The sequence below is a fragment of the Haliotis rufescens genome, unplaced genomic scaffold, assembly GCF_023055435.1.
Source record: "Haliotis rufescens isolate VD_foot unplaced genomic scaffold, xgHalRufe1.0.p SCAF_7, whole genome shotgun sequence".
Taxonomy (NCBI): domain Eukaryota; kingdom Metazoa; phylum Mollusca; class Gastropoda; order Lepetellida; family Haliotidae; genus Haliotis; species Haliotis rufescens.
In genome coordinates, this window is record NW_025964361.1 from 47,030,249 (window position 1) to 47,052,945 (window position 22,697).

A 22,697-nucleotide genomic window follows, 5' to 3' on the forward strand; every position below is an offset into this window, starting at 1 on the left:
TACATGTACTACTTGTATGACAACATATCCAAGAGATTATGAAAATTCAGTCCCAATTGGAATAACAGGATGATCCCTTCAAATGTTGATTAATGAATGTGTGAATAATCAGACATGTCTGATAGAACTGTCCTTGTCCCAGCATTGCCATATCAAATAGGTTCTAAACAACACACAGGTTTTGTCACTACAGTTTCAGTGATTTCGTAGGTTTATCTGTTAACATTTACCTGGTAGTTTAGGAGTCACAATTTATATCAATTGTCATGTGATATTTGTATGAAGATAGATTTTTATACTATGTGCCTCAAGGCAGTGATGGAAATTAACCAAGGACGTTGTCTAGCCTGACGAGTAATAACATGTAAAAATATCCCCCAAAATGACTGAATTCTACGAGCCCTCCCATTATTTTTTAAACATGAGTGAGTGAGTATGGTTTTACGCTGCTTTTAGCAATATTCCAGCAATATCACGGCGGGAGACTCCAGACATGGGCTTCACACATTGTACCCATGTGGGGGTCAAACCTGGGCCTTGAGAGCGATGACACTTTAACCACAAGGCTACCCCACTGCCCCGAATTTAACATGAACAAAACTGGTCTGGGCTAGCGAGATAGTGCTAATTTCCAACCCTGCTCTTTGAAATTTATGTTTGTAAATACTGAAATTTGAAGAAATGTCTGTAAATATTTTCATATGATGATGGTTTGTTGTAATCAAATCTTATTTTCACGATGTGTCACATGTGATAAATTGTCTTACTTGTTGATCCAGGAAGCGTTACATTGAACACCTGTAGTCATGGCAATCAATATTTATTGTATTTTTACATCGCTCTAAACCATCTGTGAATATACCTTCATGTCGAGATATAGAGATTTGTACAGTTATTCACAAACTGAATCAAATACCCTGTGCTACAAGCTGCAGTCCTTGAATACTGTTGATTACAATCTTGGTACTCATGATTGAAGATTTCTAGTAGATTAGATATTGTAGAGATGTGCTTGTGCTTTCATCCATTTATACAAAACAGTGTGTGAATCAATTAGAACAGAAATATGTAATGGCGAGAATGTGACCAGGGTGTCTTTGTACAAAACAACCTTAGCACTGCAACTGTCATAGTCTATGTTAAGGTATGGGAGTTACGATCACCTTTGCGCTAAGATCGCTTTGTGGAACAGGGTGCTGTTGTACAAAACAACCTTAGCGCTATGACTGTCATAGTCTATGTTAAGGTATGGGAGTTACGATCACCTTAGCGCTAAGATCACTTTGTGGAACAGGGTGCTGTTGTACAAAACAACCTTAGCGCTATGACTGTCGTAAGTCTATGTTAAGGTATGGGAGTTCTGATCACCTTAGCGCTAAAGGCACCCTGGCTAATTGTGTGACCATCAGGTGGGGTTTATAATGTGTGACCTGGCTGATTGTGTGACCATCAGGTGGGGTTTATAATGTGTGACCTGGCTGATTGTGTGACCATCAGGTGGGGTTTATAATGTGTGACCTGGCTGATTGTGTGACCATCAGGTGGGGTTTATAATGTGTGACCTGGCTGATTGTGTGACCATCAGGTGGGGTTTATAATGTGTGACCTGGCTGATTGTGTGACCATCAGGTGGGGGTTGTAATGTGTGACCTGGCTAATTGTGTGACCATCGGGTGGGGGTTGTAATGTGTGACCTGGCTGATTGTGTGACCATCGGGTGGGGGTTGTAATGTGTGACCTGGCTAATTGTGTGACCATCGGGTGGGGGTTGTAATGTGTGACCTGGCTGATTGTGTGACACTTGTGTCCACTAGTTTGTATCATCCAGATTTGAATGTTGACCGGTTACATTATTAGCTGTGATACTAGGGACTCACCTCCATAGTGAATGTGCTGGATGTAGTCCACAGGATTAGCAAATATTCTTAAAATATTCCAATTTATCATCCAAAATACCCCTTGAAGATCCGGATTAGAATAGGTCTTCAGCAACTCATGCTTGACCTAAGAGACAACTATGCTTGTCGTAAGAGACAGCTAATGTGATCGGGTGGTCAGACTTGCTGACTTGGTTGATGTATGTCATTGTATCCCAGTTGCGTGGATCGATGCTCATGATGTCAATCACTGGATTGTCTGGTCCAGACTCATTTATTTACAGACCACCGTCATGTAGCTGGAATATTGTTTAGTGTGGCGTTAAACAACAAACAAACAAAATTATCATCCCAAACTGACTTCAACAGGAGATATCACTTGGGTGAGTTTTCCTCCCACATTAAGCTGACACGCCGCGATATAACTGGAATACTGTTAAAAGCGGTGTTAAACCCAACTCACTCACTCACTCACTTGGGTGAGATCAAGCGATATCTCCTTGGCGATAGCTCTACCTTGGAATTGCATCACAATTCTTTGCAGACCATTGTGATGTCATTGTTATCATGATGTCACAATCAAGCCGCATCACTAATCTGTCTGACATTGAGGCAGTAGCTGTACTGGCTTAACTCAAGACACTTGTTACTGTGTACAAAATGAAAAAGTTGGAAGAAGAGTTTGGATGATAAGTAGAGTCTCACCCTCTTGTCTTCCAAACTCAAATATCTGAAAAGACACTCGGGTGAGATTCTCCGTCTTCCCAAAGGTATCATCCCTGTAATGTTTATGTGATGAAAATGTGTACCAATAGTGATTTACATGTCCTCATCAAACAATGTCCCACCTTATGTGAAGCATGCTGAGTATATATGTGAAATAACTCATTGCCGCAAATTCTCACATTAATATTTTCTTACCATGATTTATCATTTTTATAGGGTTTCGGGATCACCCTGTTTCTTATGCAGCATGATATATGTAAGATAATATGCTACTCAAAAGAAGTTGAGGAATGCCAGATTTGTTTATAATCACTATAGTCATGACAAACTACTTTTAGTCATATTAGAAATATGGATGTTCTTTAACTTCTTTTGAGTAGTATTAATTAATTAATGTTCATTTCAAGTTATGGAAGTAGTGTAAAATAATTACCCGGTAGATGTTGATGGCCATCCTTGAGCTGTGGCTATTGTAGAATCAGGCTAGATTTAACGAGACCATTTTTCTGTCTTCAGTAGCAGCTAGGTTATTGTAGCAAGTCCAAATATTCTAATATTGCTAGTATCAATATCTGGTTGAGGGTTGTCCTCGTTCCCCAGTAACAATTCACAAACTGGTGAAATATTTACCGGTACATAAGTGTTATAGTGTTATAGTGTTATTCGGAGAAGCAAGAAAACAGTTTGGACCATTTCCCCCGTGAGCCGTAACTTCAGATCTCACCAATATTGGCATCTACAGATCTCCAACAAAACCACATCCCATTGCCATGAATTTTGATCCAGACTTAATCCATGAGTCAGTAGGATTCAATCTGCATGTTTTTTACCCCTATCTTGGCTTCACCCGAGTTGTCAACATTGACAGTTTCTGTTACTCGGCCTCCGTTCCAAATTACATGTATACGACTCACGGTGATATGACTGAAGTATTGTACTCTCACCTCTCACGCTCTTCTCCCCTGTTGCTTCAGGAAACTACTTGGTGTTAGGCAGGGCTGGGACGAGCAAAATAGATGGGACATTTTTTACTGTTTTTTACTGTTCAATCCATGCTAGCCATGCCTGCACATGTATATAATTAATTTCAGCTACTGCATGAAGATTTGCTTTAAGAATACGACAGCCTTTGCTTTGTAAGAAAATTTAAAAAAAAACCTGATATGCAGGGCTCAATCGACACTGGGGAAATGGCAGAAATATTTGGCTTTCCGCCTACGAGTAAAGTCGTTGAATTTAAAGTGAATGATTAGGAATAGTTTCACAGCAACACACGAGGTACATTAAGGTGGAGTTGGCTTCAGACATGTACCCATGATCTGCCCCATAGGGAGTCTGGGTTACAGTTGGTGCCCAGCAACCCATGACATAGGTGCCCAGCAACCCATGTCATAGGTGCCCAGCAACCCATGTCATAGGTGCCCAGCAACCCATGTCATAGTGCCCAGCAACCCATGACATAGGTGCCCAGCAACCCATGTCATAGGTGCCCAGCAACCCATGTCATAGTGCCCATCAACCCATGTCATAGGTGCCCAGCAACCCATGTCATAGGTGACCAAATGGATCCATGGTCAGGCACCGTGACTTGGTTGATGTTGTATCCTACCCTGAAGGGGTATCATTGCTCACACTGTCAATCATTGGATTGTCTGGTGTAGATGCAACTATTGTCAGGCACACAAATGTCTTTGATCTGTGGCATCAAGAGTCAATGCTTTAGCCAACTGGCTGCCCCACCATGCTTAAATGTATGTTGGTTGTTTGCTTTGTTGTTTAACGCCACACTCAGCAATATTCAAGCTATATGACAGCAGTCTGTAAATAATCAAATCTGGACCAGACAATCCAGTGATTGATATCATGAGCATCGATCCATGCATGACATGCATCAACCAAGTCAGCGAGACTGACCACCTGATCCCGTTAGTCGCCTCTTACAACAAGCATAGTTGCCTTTTATGGCAAGCATGGGTTGATGAACACCTGTTCTACCCCGGGTCTTCACAGGTCCTTAGTGTATGTTCATCAACAAGTACCGGTAGGTAGATACAATGACCTGTGCCTAAGTTATTAAGTTTCAACATACTATCTTCCTGTACATATTAAATATCAGTGCTGATTATTTATTGTTTAGATTCTCATTTAAGTATTTTCATGAACACAATGCTGGCAAGGCATGAGCAACATTGAAAGTATAACACTTGACCAATACCTCAATTTGTTTTCTACCATATTCTTTTTATCCATACCTTGTGAATTACTTTTATAATGAGGAAGAGAATTTATGAATGTCAACTTCTTTATCATGAGGAACACAACATTTATGTATTTGCTCCATCAGGTGAAATGAATTCACCTGATGAAGGAGTAAGCAAATACTACGAAACGTTGTGTTCCTCATAATAAAGAGGGGCTGTCGGGTAGCCTAGTGGTTAAAGCGTAAGCTCGTCACGCCGAAGACCCGGGTTCAATTCCCGACATGGGTACAATGTGTGAAGCCCATTTCTGGTGTCCCCTGCCGTGATATTGCTGGAATATTGCTAAAAGCGGCGTAAAACCATACTCACTCACTCACTCATTATAAAGAAGTTGATATTCATATATTCTCTTCCTTATATGTAACACTTCTAAATGCCTTTCCAAGGCTTGAATGACCTCTCCAGATTATCTGCTGTATGACGTCATGCTAGATCCGTTGTGTATGCAGCATACCTCTCTTATGTCACCTGATTGTCTCATCGATTGGTTTGATTGATTCAACTTCACCAAGGGAAAGTAGACTAGGTTTAAGTACACAAGTGATTGGGTTATCCAGTGAATATTCATGTGTATGCTTATATGACCAATGCAACTCTCATTTAGTGCCTTATTTCCCCATCATGATCTACCTACCACATGCCATGTTTGTTTGACTATTGCATTGAATAATTTAAATAAATAGCAGTCTCTTGAGTTGGCATTTTTCTTTGAGAGTTATTATACTCTTGGCTTATATGGACCTCATCCGTGGTCTAGTGGTGGAGCATCTGCCCGGAGAGAGGAAGGCCCCGGGGTACGATCCCTGGCTGCGTCATACTAAAAGATGGTTCTTATTGTTACCCTGTCTGGCGCTCTGCATTTAAAAAAGCACCTGCACACGTATATTAGTGCAATAATCTTGGGTGCATTAAGGGGACAAAAGAAGGACTGTTCAGGTCAGGAGTGTGTACACTGAGTGGGGTATCTCGGTGGCTAGCACTATAAAATAGGCATTAGTCCAGTCCGGACTAACCTACGCAGGCACACAGGCACTAATCTTAAACACAAGCATGCACACACAGAGCTTTGTAAGTGCCATCTTCCCGAGGCAAGAGAGTTTACTGACTTTAAAAGTCCAGTTTCCACCCTTGCCGAACTAGGCTTGATCGTAGCGCCTCCAGTGGCTATTACCAGTTATGTCCCTTCCAAGCCTGCCCTATGGACCAATCAGATTCCACCTCTCATATCACTTGCGTTTGCTTCACACAAATTGGTGGCACCCAGTCAGGACGATCTGCTCGATAATCAAGATCTATATTGTGATAAAACGGGTCTTAAATCGCGAAATGCATCAAATCACGTGAGCACCTTCATTAAAAACATGAAAAGATTTGGAAAATATCGGCTGACGAGTTGGCAGTGCACATACTTTGCAAATCCTGCAATCGACCGAAATCTGCACGACAGTTTACAAACCGGATTTCGATATTTGGGTGCGCGATTTTGATAGGACTATGTAAAGACTTGTTAGTCCAGCCAAAATGTAACTCCATAATACCAGCCTAGTTCGGCAAGGGTGGAAACTGGACTTTTAAAGTCAGTGAACTCTCTTGCCTCGGGAAGATGTGTAAGTGCAATAATCTTAAAACATGGCATTAAACCCTATTTCACCTCACCTCACCTCAGCCCATGAGTGTCATCTTCGTCCCAAATGTTGAGGAATGAGCATCGGATGGTCACAATGACGTACCCCTGGCTGTGTCGTCGTAACCTGACAGCAATCAGGGCAATTAAATGGAATGAGTGGGGATTCCGGGAAGAATTTGTTGCCACTACGTCACGTTTGTTGAAAGTGCCTACGAATGAGGATATAGCATGTTCATAATGTACCACCTGGCTCCCAGATCAAACATTAGAGAGAGTGGGCATTCCAGGTTTGTTTTAACACTACTTTAAACAGTATTCTAGTTGTAACACGACTGCTTACTGTGGGAGGAAAGCCCAAAGTGATGCAGGTCTCTGACATTTACCACTTTTATGAAACCTGCAAGCAAACCTGGAAACAATTGAAGTGAACCAGGATTCCAATCAATATCAGAGGTTTTTGGGCACAAGGGACACTACTCTGCACACTCATGCCCCCCGACAAACCAGTGATATGATATATATATATATATCATATGTAGATATCAAAGTACAACATCCTTAGGTCCAAATATCTGATGTTTGTTGTTTAACACCGCACTCGGCAATATTCCAGCTACATGATGGCGGTCTGCAGCTAATCGAGTCTGGACCAGACAATCCAGTGATTGATATCATGAGCGTCGATCCACGCAATTGAGCTATATCATTTATCAACCAAGTCAGCAAGCCTGACCACCCGAGCCCGTTAGTCGCCTCTTACGACAAGCATCCAAATATCTAAACAAATCCAGACTGATGACAAAACCAGTCCGATCATTGCTGACAAAATTTGATGAAACCCAGTTGATCTTATGAACACACAATGCCATTTAGAAAGTTTGTTTGTATGTTGTTTAACGACACACTCGGCAATATTCCAGCTATATGACGGTCTGTAAAATAATCATGTCTGGACCAGACAATCCATGCAATTGAGATCGGTGACATGCATCAACCAAGTCAGCGCGCCTGACCGTGGTCCAATGTAACAAATGTCATATTTGGGATAACACTTTCTTAGTAAATGACATGGGGCTTAACCCCAAGAAGGTACTAGAATCTGTGCTTTACTCAGAAAGTGTGATCTTATGTGAGCATTTGTGGGATCATCCTTTGAAAGTATCAACTTCATTGCTGTTGTGGTTGACTGAACAACACTTGTATGGTCAACGTTTGTTATTCTACAAGTCCACAAGTAAACCATTGTGTATCTTTAGTCGCACACCAGACGAGCACATTCTCTATTTTATCATGGAATCCAAACTAAGTTTCGATTCAAACAGATTTGAATAAACTTGAGCAACCATTCTTTAGCGACCTTATTTGAAAAAATTTGTTTGTACTTGGTAAACATGAACGTTTTCAACAAACAAGCTCCCATACCATTACGAACCCCTAAAACAAATAGCAGCATCAGATAGCTTCTATGATTAAATTTTAGAACATCAAGTTCAAATTAATCGAAAATGACTTAACAATTATTTCCATCTTATTGAGCACACTCAAGCCTTTGGTTCTGATGAGCTTCTTAAGATCATGTGTGCGTGAATGACGCACACCGCGATATTCCACCCATGAGACTATATAATCAAGTCTGGACCAGTGATCAGAATCTACTACACACTTTTCAGAAGCATTTTGCAACAACGCTTTAAACCATGGTTATCTTTGTGAGGTGAGGTGAAATGGGGTTTAACGTCGCGTCCAAGATTATTGCACTTATATAGCGACGTGCATGTACGTGTGTGTGTTTGTGTGGCTGCTTGTACTAGTCCGGACTGATGCCGATTTATAGCCACTGCTCTCTGGGCGGACGCTCTACCACTAGACCACGGAAGCAGTCGGTTATCTTTGTACTCACGGATAATAGGTCTATGAAAAAATAACTACAATGCAACAACTTCTAATGATTTATTTGAGGACAAAACACACTGACACAATACAACAGACTTGATTCAGTCACCAGCACCGGAACAGATGGATGTCAACATGAGACTCGAGGAACTGGGTCGTCACCATCCAGCGAGTCCCATGATGCACAATGATTGCTTTGATCATCCATCACACAGAATGGACATATTTGCAATAATGGTGTTTTTTATATATGATATCCAGGTTCAAGCAGTCATGTGACAGCAATGGTCAAACAGAGAAGCATATTCCCATCACCATGACTACCATCACATGATCTGGAAGACATCTTGGAAGTGATAATGAAGACACATTCTTGCATAACTGAACATGAAAATGTACACTTAATTGAAATACAACCTTGGGTCACTAACAAACTGATTTCATCATGATAGTTCTGTACCTATTGAGTGTGCGATGTAAGCCATTCCATAACATCTGCCGATTTTCAATACTAGATTCCAATACAAAGTATCACATGATATTTAACACGTTTATATACTACTCAACATTTGCTAAGGACAAAAGTCATCTTTAGTCAAAAGTGTGGTCCTAAGTAAATGTTGAGTAGCATACATCAATAAAGATGTTTGTTTGTTTGTTTTCAGTTTGTTGTGGTAACACCGCACTCCAGACAATTCAGTGATTGACATGAGCATCGATCTTCGCAACTGGGATACAATCACATGCGTCAACCAAGTCAGCAAGGCGGACCACCCGATCCCGTTAGTCACATCTTACGACAAGCATACAATTAACATCAGATTCTGATCAGAATTATCACTGTTCTGTTAACCCTTAGCCTGCTGAATTTCTAGCACTTTTTAGTCAGCTAGATTGGTTGTCTTTAGCACTGAGCACACAGTTTTACTCTCCTTGGTTCAAAACCTGGGGGGGTCATTTGATGGAATATGGTAATGTCTTGGGTTTTTTTTCTTTTGGCTAAATTTAACTTTCTATATACATTGAACTTAGTAATATCAGGCACAACTAAACCTCCTACATAAACAATTATTTAAGTTAATATTGTTATTGCTCTATGAATTCAAACAGGATAAATATTTACAACTGTTTGCGGGGTTACAAAATCATAAAATTCCAAATATAAATCTGAAAATAGGCGGCTTCCATCTTCTTTAGCTAAGAAAATACAAGATTTGTTTTACGAGCAGATAGCTCCTTTCAAGATATAAATTAGTAGGAATTCCAGATGAGTAATATTCTCTCACTATCAGGACTAAAGGGCTTTGGACCCATGTGGGGAACAAAACCTGTGGATCACATTACCCACTGGGCCACCCCATCACCCCATTATGCCACACACGAAAACATCACTGCATAGAGTAAAATTACCAGCGAATCTTGCTGCATGTCTTATATTTTCACATAGCGAACACTGTTATGAATATTAAATGATAAATACTGCTCAAAAGAAGTAAAGGGCCACCCAAATGTTTCATATAAATCAGGAAAAAAAGATATAAAAAAATGGCGACCCTTGACTTCTTTTGAGTAGTATATGTATACAAAGAGGGTTAGACGTCAGGTAATTATCGTTTTGAGGACATCATACCGACAGGTTTTCCTACAGTACGGTGACATTGCACACAGGTTGGAAGTGACAAGTCAGACTGGACGAAAACAGACACAACACAGGGAGAAATAGTCCCGTCATCCTCAAGCTCAGCAACAAATAATTGAACAGTAACAACTCGACAAATTGAAACGCAAGTTGAGTTCATTGTAACCAATCAACATACAAGAAGGTCTACAAAGAAAATAATATTTTGACACTTTGTCACACTAAAATGATCAAAATGTACTAAAAGAATGTTAATGAATAGAATTTACTTGAGAAATTAACACGTTAATTGCGCAATGTAATCTTTTTTGAACAACTATTTCTAATATCGAGCTATCTTTCTGGTATTGTCCCTTTAATATCAACAAACATTTAGATTTATTTATCTTTCCAATTTCACATTTTAAATATTGCTTTTTCAAAACTAAAACCAATTAGGTACAATTTTGTTTCCACAATTATGAAGTCTGTTCACAGCATAAACTTATAACTGACAGTAAAAGTTACCGGACAACATGAATGACGAGAGCAGCTTCATGTAAAGCTCCTAATCATTGGTCAACACCAGCATCAAAGTCCATATTTCTGTAGACAAAGGAATTTGTGAAAAAAGGAAAAGAAAATAAGGTCATGGACTATTTTCCCCTCTCAGCTTTAGAACCACTTCTACTTTTAATATCTGTATTTCTGTGCACTCTTAAAGGAAGAGAAAGTTTGATTTCATTTCTATATTTTGACTGCTTGGCAACTAAATAAAACTTTCAAAAATAAAATACTTAGTTAAATGTCTATCATGACCTCACCTCTTAGATATTTAATATTCATTCATTTAACTTACCTAAATTACTCAAAAATAAAATACTTAGTTAAATGTCTATCATGACCTCACCTCTTAGATATTTAATATTCATTCATTTAACTTACCTAAATTACTCAAAAATAAAATACTTAGTTAAATGTCTATCATGACCTCACCTCTTAGATATTTAATATTCATTCATTTAACTTACCTAAATTACTCAATAATATCTAAATTATATTAATGTTTCAGTTTCCATTATTTCAAAACATGACTTTTTTTAAATGGCTTCAAATAAATGAAACTAAGCAGAAGTGGGAAAGTTACTCAAGACTGATCTTAGATTTGTTATATATATTTTTACTCATCTGTGGTTTTTATTTGTATTGGTACAATGCTTAGTAAATGCCTAATAATAGATTTGGGGTAAGAAGTTGCAATTTCAACAAACAAACTACATAACAGACAAACAATCTAAATGCAATAAATTATAAGAATAATCATGATTAACAACAACTAATTAATACAGAATGTTGAACATTGATCAACATAAAACTACAGGAATCACACGAGGTAATCACATGTTGTACGACAGTCGACATACAATGAACAATCTCCATTATTGCAGAGCTTATATACAGAACAACCAACAAGCTACAAGGAATTAGGGATTATCTGTACCGAGTGAATGAATAGTATTAATTAGGGCTGGGACGGGTGGGACGGGTGGGACGGGTAACTCGGGTACTCGGGTTGGGTGGGTACCGAGTAGGACCTGGGTACCCACAGGACAACCCGGCCCCGTGGTTAGTCACATGATATATTGTTTCATGACAAAAATTCACTATATAACTACATGGTTACACGACAATTTTAAGTCTCTAATGTTCGCATTTCTTTATGACTATGAACAAGTACCTTTTGATTTAAATAGGTTTGAACAAAGCTAAAACTGCAGTCAACTTCAGTGTATGCATGACCACATCATTTTATACAAGTACAAATACATTCTGCCAGGGCTACTGTCAAACTATTCCCAATCGGACATTTTGTACCTATCTCTTTAGACCAACAGCGGGTACCCGGGTAGGGTCGGGTAATAGGGGTGTGGGTACCCGGGTAGTAAATTTGGACTCGTCCCAGCCCTAGTATTAATCCCAGCATTTGGCAAGCGACATACAGCATTCATTCACTAGGGACAGACAGACATTCCGTAATGACGAGGAGGTTATTCAGTGTTGCTCAGTGTTATGTTTATGGAGAAAGTGAAGGAAAAAACGTATGTACTGTCATCTGTACAGAGAAGCTTCACAAAAGGCAGATGTTCAAAATGTACACAATTTGTGATGTCATGAACAATGGATGATGCCATGTCATATTTTCCTCAACAATTAAGGAAGCACTGTGACATCATATGGCTTTAATTGACCAATCATGACCAGTGTTCATGTGCAGATATCAGATACCAGTAGTTATAACACACGTTCATTCTATACTAATAATACAATAGGTAATGTTAATAATTACAGTAACTGCAATGCTGCAGTCATCAATATTCCAACTATGCCACTCAACAACTGATAGGGATATTTCTGTATATTAAGAAATAACAAGAATGTCCCTATCAAGGTGAATGGTATATATCACTGCTGCGTGCACAACAATCGAGAATAGACCAAACAAACCAGTGGCTGATAACATGAGCAACAATCCACACCAGGTCACAATGACCCATGATCAGCTGAGTCGGTGAACAGCTATATCTTGTATTGATATAGTTGGTGTTCCCACGGAATTCCACGGAAAAGTCTCATCCTTGATTTGCAATACTGCATCACAAGTTTATATTTAATCAAATCCAAATAATCTAGCAAAATTAATCTAATTTGAAAAAAAGTCACACATTCTAATACATTCATAAATGTATCTCGCAGACTACTCTCAAGAGTTTAAAGCGTGATTAGATGTAGACTGCAATCATTCCATACCAGGAGCCTAGATTCAGAATAAGATGTTAGCGTCTGACAACTTATTACTTTCACGACAGTCACAGTGTGAAGAGGGCTTCATGGAACGTCGTCAGTTGTCGAATTACAGTACCATAAACTTCACCTTTACACATGCTTATGCTTAAACCTAATAAACATGGTTTGGGTCAAATAATTAAGGCATTTCTTTCTTCATTGTGGACCTGGGTGCCGTTATACAAAGCGATCTTAAGGTATGGTAGTTACGATCACCTTAGCTCTAACAGAATTACGACCGTCGTAGTGCTAAGGTTTTGTACAACCGCTCCCTGTACAGGAATAATTTCTTTTCACAAAAAACATTCAAAACAAAACAAATTCTAATCAGGAATATTTTTAATGGATATTAACAACCCCTGAATAAAGGAGTACATTATTTGACCAGATTTTTCTGAAAAAACACTTGCACTGACTTCGTTATTGTTCCTGTTTGCAGGGTGACCACTCAGCGAACACACCAATCACACGTTCGTTGTACAAATTGTGATTCAAAGGAACTACGCTTGACACAGGACAAGAATGATTGACAAACTAATGCATAAATAACACAATAATTACACAAAATCAAACAATTGACACAACAAATGTTAGGTAGCCAGATTCAAACAGGTGACTACTATTAAACTGGTCTGGTTATTAAGTTCAAGATGGAAACCTTTGGACATGTCTGTGCTGATGTTTCCAAGCAATGACTATACATAGTACACAATGTTAATGAATCGTGGTCTTATAAACAGCAGTATTTCTTAAAATGCATAGTCAAGCAAGTGCAACAATTCAATATGAATCTGGCAAAGTATTCTCTTATAGGATATATCAAGTTATACATCAAAATAATTCAAAGCAACCATGAACCAATAAACAATAAATATTTCAAATATGAAAACATCTACAAAATAAGTCTGATCTATTGAATGTCAGTTTTAATACAAAATAAAAAGGAAAAAAACATTCATAAAAAGTCATTTGCCTAATTCCAGATTTTACATGTTTGTCTACGATTTTGTATCCAGAAAGATAGGGGAATTTACAAACATTAAGTACAATACATGATTTTGGAGATCTGGCCCATATTATGCTGAGCTCATGAAATAATGAATTGATTCAATTGTCCCATCTGACATGACTAGACATTCACATCTCTCGTGGTGCTGCTGCTGCTGCTGCTGCTGTTGTTGTGCAAGTGTTTTAGTAGTATAGTGAGTGAGTATTGCTTTACGCCGCTTTTAGCAATATTCCAGCAATATCACGGCAGGGGACACCCGAAATGGGCGTGACGAGCGAACGCTTTAACCACTAGGCTACCCGACCGCCCCTTTAGTAGTATAGAGTACAACAGAAATGCACCAAGGTACTTTGGGGTACACAGTGAGTGAGTATGGTTTCACACAGCTTTTAGCAAAATTCCAGCAAAATCCCGACAGGAAACAGGAGACAGGAGACAGCTGAAATGGTATTAATCCTAACTAAGCCTTTGGCGAGGGACGAGCAAGCTTTTACCACCTGGGTACCCCACTACCCTTTTGGTATACATACAGAATTCAACCAGGGCTGAAATCAGAATAGAGAAACGTACCCTAACTGTCCACAGCTTGGTACTGGAGCCACTAGCCAAGTCCACTCATTCAACGATGTGTTGAATAGCTTCCTCTGCAGGCTTCAGGTGTGCCAAATCATGGTAACAATCAATAGTGGCTGGTGTGAGAGTTGAAGAAATGTATCTTCTCATAACATTTATCTTAAACCTGTACCACTATCATTTATTTTCCAATAAATGCAATTCAGGCTTACGTTACAATTGAAACTGAATTTGGTTTCACACATTGTTTAATGAACTCATCCAATCACTATTAGCCATGTTGTGGTCAGCTGAGGTTTGTTTCTGAATAACGATTTCGGCCACGGTACATTTCTCTATAACTGTGGTAGACGTCTATACTCTACATGTTAACGCCCCCAGGGTTGCTGCTAGGCCAGGTGCTGTGCTGCCCTACTCAAACTCTAGACAGTTACTACAGTTTGATTAATACTCATTCACACAATTAGGTTCAATATAGAATTATTTTTGTAGCATAGCGAGATAAAGCTTCCTTGTGTCATCGTGAAGGCAGATAGGAAAGTCATATATTAACATAATCAGCACTGAATATACGTGAAAAGACTCCGCCTGTACCTCACATATCTGTGCCATGTGCTGGTACAAAGCCTCTGAAAACTTCTGTTGAGATGGCTGTCCTGGCCACAATGACCATGGAAGTCTTCAATACTGGCCAAACGTATATTTAAATGTCAATATTCTGAATAACAATTCTTTTATATATACTATAAAAAAAATATCAGTCACAAGAAGTCAATAAAACCTGTTTCCCCTGGCTCAATTTACTTCAACATGACCAATACCGAATCACCGCCACGTGATCAGGGGGAGACAACTGTTCTACACCCAGGACTTAAAAATTCCCTTCACTCAGAGATGGCCTAAATATTCTTACAATGTTTGCTGCTTTCAGAGTTCTTTGTCAATTATAGTACCGTAACAAAGTCGTCATGTCAAAAATACTGACTTCCTTATGAAGATTTACAATGTGAAGTAACCATTTAACGCAATCGTGTTTATTGGATACTTCAAAAAGAAAAGTGGAGGTATCACAGTTCTCATTAAAGTACTAAAAGAACTCGTGAATCTAGGGAAGTAAATATTCTGAAGCCTCCATAGATCCAGACACAACCAGTGAAGTAAAATACCTATCAAAGCTCTCCAGGAGTTACACATGAATTTCAAATTCTAAATTTTCATATCAAAATATATTGAGGAGTTCTATCAAAAAATTAAATCATATTAAGACATTCAAATATAACAATTTCAAAATGCTCCCCAGAGAACACCATCGTGTAACTGGATGAGTTCACAATTCAAACTCTGTATGATGAAACTCAGCCTACTGAGGGTATTTTCATTCGTCCTTCAATATTTACAACAGAAAATAGGGAAAAGATTTCTTTAGTTTTACACCTGGATCTCTTAATAAACTAACTAAAATAATTGACATCACTATTCACAGTTATGTTAATAACGAACATTAAAGTCTAACCTACAATCAACAAAATTAAATCTCAAATGTGATAATTGCATAAAAAATATATATATATCTTGACTTAATAACATTCAACTTTTAACACCTGTTAAACTGTATAGTATTCAAACTTTCCATCAAAGATATCAAACTTATTTTGTAGGAACAACTGAATGAACAAGTGGGACACAATCAATGCTCCCTAAGGTGACAGGAAAGTCTTTCAAAACATAAGCAGATTCCAGACTTTCTAAAATGATCAGCTCCACAATGGGAGAAAACTAATGTCCTATATAGTTGTCATAACAAAAACAAACATGGAAATAAATATCTTTAATAATCTGACATAACAAAACACTCAAACTAAATGCTTTTTAATTTTGAAAATGCTAAACAGAGGCAATCTCTCCTTTTGTTCAAGTAATGCCAATGCACGTGTATGACAACAAGCATTGGGGTATCGTCACAATTCGTCTCATACCATGGGTACATCACAAGTCTACCATCAGTAGAGGACTGTGGTAATCCATATCAATGTGTTCAGGAGACACGTATTCATGTTTGGTCGTCTCTTTAATTGTCTGATGACGGACATGTCATCAAAACTGCCAATCATCTCAAAAAGCATTTGGCAATGCCTTTCAAACATGGTTTGTATCGCATTCCAAAACTGTCTCAGAATTGAATGTGTACGTTTCACGGAAATGTCCTGCTTGAGATTCAGGTCCACGACTTCGATGACACAGATTGCTCACTTCAGTAAGGAAAACACGCCACTTCGTGAGGATTCACTATGATCATGAATCAGATGCAATCATGTCCCTTTCCACCAAAGTTCTTCCTTATATATATATATGCAAGTATCTTTCATTTGAAAATCTGCAACAACAGTTCTTGGCACGTTAACATCATATATGTCCTTTGACTCAAGACTATGTTTAAACAAGACCTGTCCTTTTGTCGCCATGGTTCCACACTCCACAATGGACTAGTCCATTCCTGCTCTCTTCCCAGTCGACTGAGGCAATATGAAGACTAGTAATGGCAAGCTCTAATGTTATGCTATGAAGATGGCTTAAAAATATTAGTGTTAAACACCAAGTACAATTAGCCTAAAACTGATGGCACTACGTAGCTGTTAATATCCTAAAACCTTGACTTCCTTGCATGTTTATATCCATACAAACTAAATACATTAAAATCTGGCCCTAGTTTCATTTCCAGAAACATGCCCTAAAAATATCAAACTTTTGACTCAAAATGCTAAATTTATTTTGCAAAAATGTAAAAATTGTAGTCCAAATTTCAGACTTTGCCAAATAAGAATTATGGAATTAGACAGCCAGACAACCTAAAATTGTCGAGTTTAGGATGATAACAGTGCGCACTAACAAAGCTAGGAGTAGCACTAGCGAAGACTCCATCTTCTTTTGCCGTTACTGGGAAGCCGCCGGGCAGGGTACACTGACGCTGTAGTTGACAGGGGGCAGCCCTGGCTGGAAGGTCTGGACAGGCGGAGTGGGGTACGAGGGGCCTACCATGTACACCACTTGACCTTGACCTTGGGAAGGTGTGCCGGGGATGGGAGCAAAGCCTGTGGAAGGAGAAGACGGATAGACATAATAGCAAGAACCACCACCATTTGTGTAATTGTTAGCAAGGGAAGCAGGAGGAGGAGGACATGCAGAAGTGCTAGGCAGGGGTTGAGAGCTCACCAGAACGTTCGGGACGCTGGAGGGGGGTACCGTGTTGGGAGGGGGGGCTGAGAACAGCGGCTGGTGATGAGGCCCTACCATGGTCGACGGCAGCGTAGGAGGTACGCTTTGCATTGTGGGATGCTGGGAAGGGGGGACTTGTAAGGATGTGCAAGGCAAGAAGGTGAGGCCAGCAGGAAGGCCGCAGTTCATATCCATGGGGATATTCTGACCAGGAACAAAGCAGTTAGCATTAACATTCAGGTTACTGCAGTTGTCCTTATCGTAACTAATTAAGCCCTCAGACTGCTGAATGTAGATTGGCTGGCCTTCGCAGCGAGCTTTAGCCGCGCTCGTCTCGGCCAGCAACACCTGGAACCTTGGAGGGATCTCTTTGATTGGTTTGACCAGTTTGTGATTGCCATACATGTAATACTTTCGTTTACCTTTTCCTTTCCCCTCACTATTAATCTCAATACATTCTGTGCTTCCTAGAGGATTCTCCTCAATTCCACAGACACTATGACTGCCCTCCATGTCTCCCTCCTCGGTAGAACTCTCCAGCTTGGAGGGGCTCAAACTGCCTGAACACTCACTAACACAACCACTGTCAGTGGACAGACAGCCCTCATCTTCAGCCTCTTTCTCGCGGTAAGGATCAGACACAGAGTTACCTCCCTTCTTCACATCAGGTTTCCCACAACTCGGTGCTAGATTGAAATCAGATGTTTTTTGACTGATTTGTGTTTTAACGGGTAACTTGTTTCTCATGCTTGACTGACCCTGATCATAATGTGACATCATTGGCTGAGCTGACATATCAACTGGACCAATCATGGGTGGCGGCGGTGGTGGTGGAAGTATCGGCTGCTGTGACTGCTGGAAACTCGCTATGACTCGGGAATACTGGAAAAAAAATAATCAACAATTTATCATTTGGGGAAATTCGCAAATAACAAGACTAGCATCCATAAGGTTAGCCAGTTCTAAAAGGTATCAATCACTGGTTGGTCTGGTCCAGACTTGATGAATTGAAGCTGAAATGTTGCATATTACTGCAATAAACAACAAATAAAAGAAACATATTTCCCACTCATGGGCCTGGGGCTGAAAAAACAAAGCTATCATTAACTATATACATTTGTTTGTTTGTTTGTTGTTTAATGCCTCACTCAGCAATATTCCAACTATATGATGGCGGTCTGTAAATACTCAAGTCTGGACCAGAAAATCCAGTGATTTACACCATGAGCATCGATCCACACAATTGGGATATCATGACATGCATCAACCAAGCCAACCTGGTCCCGTTAGTAGCAGGTCCCAAGCCTACTACACAGGGTGTATCCACAATGCCTTTTGTCTTTGCATTTTGCTCATTGCATGTCAATGTAACCCAATGGCATGAATTGATGCTCATGATGTCAATCACTGGATTGTCGGGCTCGCCATAGACCGCCATCATAATGGAATACTGCTGAGTGAGGCGTGAGCAAAATATTTTTAAAAGAGTGAGTGAGTGAGTGAGTGAGTACGGTTTTACGCAGCTTTTAGCAATATTCCCCATGGCAGGGAACACCAGAAATAGGCTTCACACATTGTACCCATGTCGGGAATCGAACCCGGGTCTTCGGCGTGACGAGCGAACGCCTTAACCACTAGGCTACCCTACCGCCCCTATTTTTAAAAGACTCCGGTCCATTGGTTTTAGACTGTAGGCAACCTGAGCTCTAGTTAATATATGAACAAACTTGTATCCCATAGTTCAATGACCTGAGGCAGTTTTACACTTGATGAAACCATGTGATACCCTGAATCAGCATCTCACATCCCAATCCCTCTGACCCATCAAAACACACAAACTCAATGAAGCTACAAACCAAGACAGCAGGATCAACGTGCTGCACTCCAGAACCATCGACGTCCAAGCAATGCAATGAGGACGCAAGTGGATGCCAGTGGACAGGCAACCTTATACAGAGTTATCTACAGCTACATCAGTGGCGGGACTGGACAGATGAAGGTATCATAATGTACATGCTCACATACCTTCCAGTCATCACCACCATAAAGATACCACCCCTAGGGTGCCACACAGTATCTTTTATCTACACCCCCCTCCCCCTCCCCCTTCTCACACCACCTCATTATCATCTTGCACCCCAGGGCAGTTCAGGGGCCTCGAGAGAAAGTGGGTGAACATTTTTAAATTCTCCCAATCTTGATGGGCATGATGCAACACTGTGACAATTTTGTCATTGTTTCAAGAGAGTCGAGAACACTATTGGTGCACTAGCTTGTACACTACTCAACTTTTGATAGGGATCAGGATTATCCACATGGGGTCTGAATGTGACCAATTGCTTGGATATGTTGTCATGACGATAGTACTGTATTTTCTTGAGTATATTGCTCACATTTAAAAAAAAAACGAACCCACACACACAATAAAACACAGCTGGGCAGAACGGGGTGCATATTTTATACGCTATAATGAGTTTTGATGATTCTTTCCCGCAACGCAAAGACAACACCGGAAATAACATGTCAACAAATCCATACTGAAGTATGCAAATTAATCACGTCATTGCGCTGTCTGGTTATAAAAAGTGTTCATTGCATATCTGTTTGTAACTTATTTCATTAATTTTATTAATATTCCTTTTAATATATTGTTTTAATTAATTCCGTCAAAATCGTGTGTGAAGCTATCGAAAGATCGCACAACTCACCGTTATTAACAGCAACCATAATTACCGCTATTGATGCCTTGAAACGAACTTTGACAGAGAATGGATACATGCGCGCGGAAGCCTCAACAGTGACTGGTCAAATTGTTCCATGTGAAAAAAAATAACCTGCAATAGCGATCAGCTGCACTGAAGTGCTACAGTTAGGGTTATTAATATATTAAATATATTTAGTAAAAGTTGCAACTAAAATAACAAGATATTGGAATATATTATTCCTGATAAAAAAATAGTTTCAGATACAATTTTCCCCGATCCTTGCATCAAAATCCTTTAAAGTTATATCAATGGGTAAGTTTTAACTGAATCGCAGGTAGATTCCAAGAAAATGTGTGTACAGCTGATTGCTGTTTCCGGCTTAGTTTACGAGAAAATACACAAGGTAATCTTATTGCCTGGATGTAAAACAAATTTAATGCCTAGCAGAACAAACATCAGAAAGATGACATCTCCCCCCCCGGCTGCTGTCTGTAAAGTAACCACAAGTAAATGTGCTATTCTCTATGTAATGAGTCAAGAGTTGAATGTTCTTGAAGAAGCATACATTGTTTACCCACAAAAGATCCACCATGGTCGCATACATATGAAATGGAAAGTAAAACAAGTGTTTCTGTGGGTTTTTTTTATGCAAACAAATGACAAATTACAAGAAACAATAACTAAACAAGCGTATAGTCAACAAAGTCATCTATATCCCCCGCCCATTTTAACACGTTATGGTCCCAAACCAAGTAACTGACCCAACATTTCTCTTAGCCCATGTCAAAATAGCTGCAATGGAAATTCTAAAATAAACATTTCTAAAACTCCTGAATATCAAATGGCACCAGTTCAGTATGTGCTTTATATATACACATGCAATGTTCGGCAAATATTTAACAGTTTATTTGTTATACTCCATAAGTGAACCCACCCTATATTAAAACTTAAATCCAACTTGTTGCCATGGAAGTGTAAAAAATATAAATTTATAAAATTCCTAAATAGCAAAAGGCACCAGTTCAGTATGTGCCTGGTAGATATGCAAAGATTTGTAAGAAAGTATTTAACAGTTTTTTGAGTTACGCTCCGGAAACGAACTCTACCCTATAGAACTTAAGTCCAACTTGTTGCCATGGAAACGTAAAAAATAAAAATTAACAAGCATGAAATACTCACATCCCCGCCAATATGACATGTCGGGTGTGTGCAATGCATTAGCTCCTGTGAACTATGTTCACTGGGCCTTTTCGTAAAGAAATATAGTACGTTTTTCAAGATCTGCACCGGAAACGAGGACTACCTCCATTAAGTCTAAATCAAAGTCGTTGCCATGGAAACTCGAAAAAATACCTTTTTAAAATAATCCAAAACTATCCAAAGGCACCAGTTCACCACTAGACCTATCAATGTGCAAAATATGGTGAAGAAAAATGGTACGGTTTTCAAGATCTGCTCCAGAAACGAGGACTACCGCCATTTTCAGTCTAAATCAAAGTCGTTGCCATGGAAACTCGAAAAATACCTTTTTTAAAAATCCCACACTATCAAAAGGCACCAGTTTACCACTAGATCTATCTATGTGCCAAGTTTAGTGAAGAAATATGGTATGGTTTTCAAGATCTGCTCCGGAAATGAAATGTGACGGACGGACGGCACCCATTCCTATATCCCCCTTCCACTTCGTGGCGGGGGATAATATAATTCTTAAATAGCAAAAGACACCAGTTCAGTATGTGCCTGGTAGACATGCACAGTTTTGTAAGAGAGTATTTAACGGTTTTTGAGTTACTTCGTTTGGGCGGGGGATGATATGAAAGAATTAGGTGTTCCTTTACGGTTTTGAGCATTCATATAACCTCTGACAAAAACATATTTATGAAACACTTGAGGGAACAAACTGTTCAATCCTGGCTGTTTCCTATGAATAAACAAACTGTTAACACACCCATTCCACCAATCAAAACAAGACGCACAAAGGTAGACAACTCAACACAAACTGCACTGATGGAACTAGTGACAGAAAGAGGACCTAAATTAAAGACAACATGTATTCAGTATGATATAACCCAAATGAAACACCCAGCATCTGATGACATTTTAACTCAAGACTGGGATTGTCATATGTATGGTAATAGTCCGACGGAGATGGAGAATGTATATGTACACCACAAACATCTGCCAACTGATCAATAGCTCGCCCAACACAAGCCTCTACAGATCAATATGCAAGCTCACATGCACAAATTGCAAACACTATCACTTTTAAATTAATTAAATACATTACGCTACCTCAACTTGAACACACCTGTCGATCAAGTTAGATACTTTACATCTATTTATCCTGATTG

The 22,697-nt window shown here is 39.4% G+C and overlaps 1 protein-coding gene across 4 annotated transcripts in view; it reads right to left on the reverse strand.

The window, feature by feature from the left end:
- Positions 1-8,428: 8,428 nt before the first annotated feature.
- Positions 8,429-22,697, reverse strand: part of LOC124143683 (putative bifunctional UDP-N-acetylglucosamine transferase and deubiquitinase ALG13) — a 146,091-nt gene continuing 131,822 nt past the window's right edge. For 2 of the 4 annotated variants that reach the window (XM_046512723.2, XM_046512725.2), the window contains one exon: positions 8,429-18,523. In XM_046512723.2, coding sequence (XP_046368679.1) covers positions 17,360-18,523 — 1,164 coding nt within the window. In that variant the 3' untranslated portion in view covers positions 8,429-17,359. The remainder of the gene's footprint in view (positions 18,524-22,697) is intronic. The other 2 variants (XR_006862317.2, XM_046512726.2) reach the window with 2 other exon arrangements.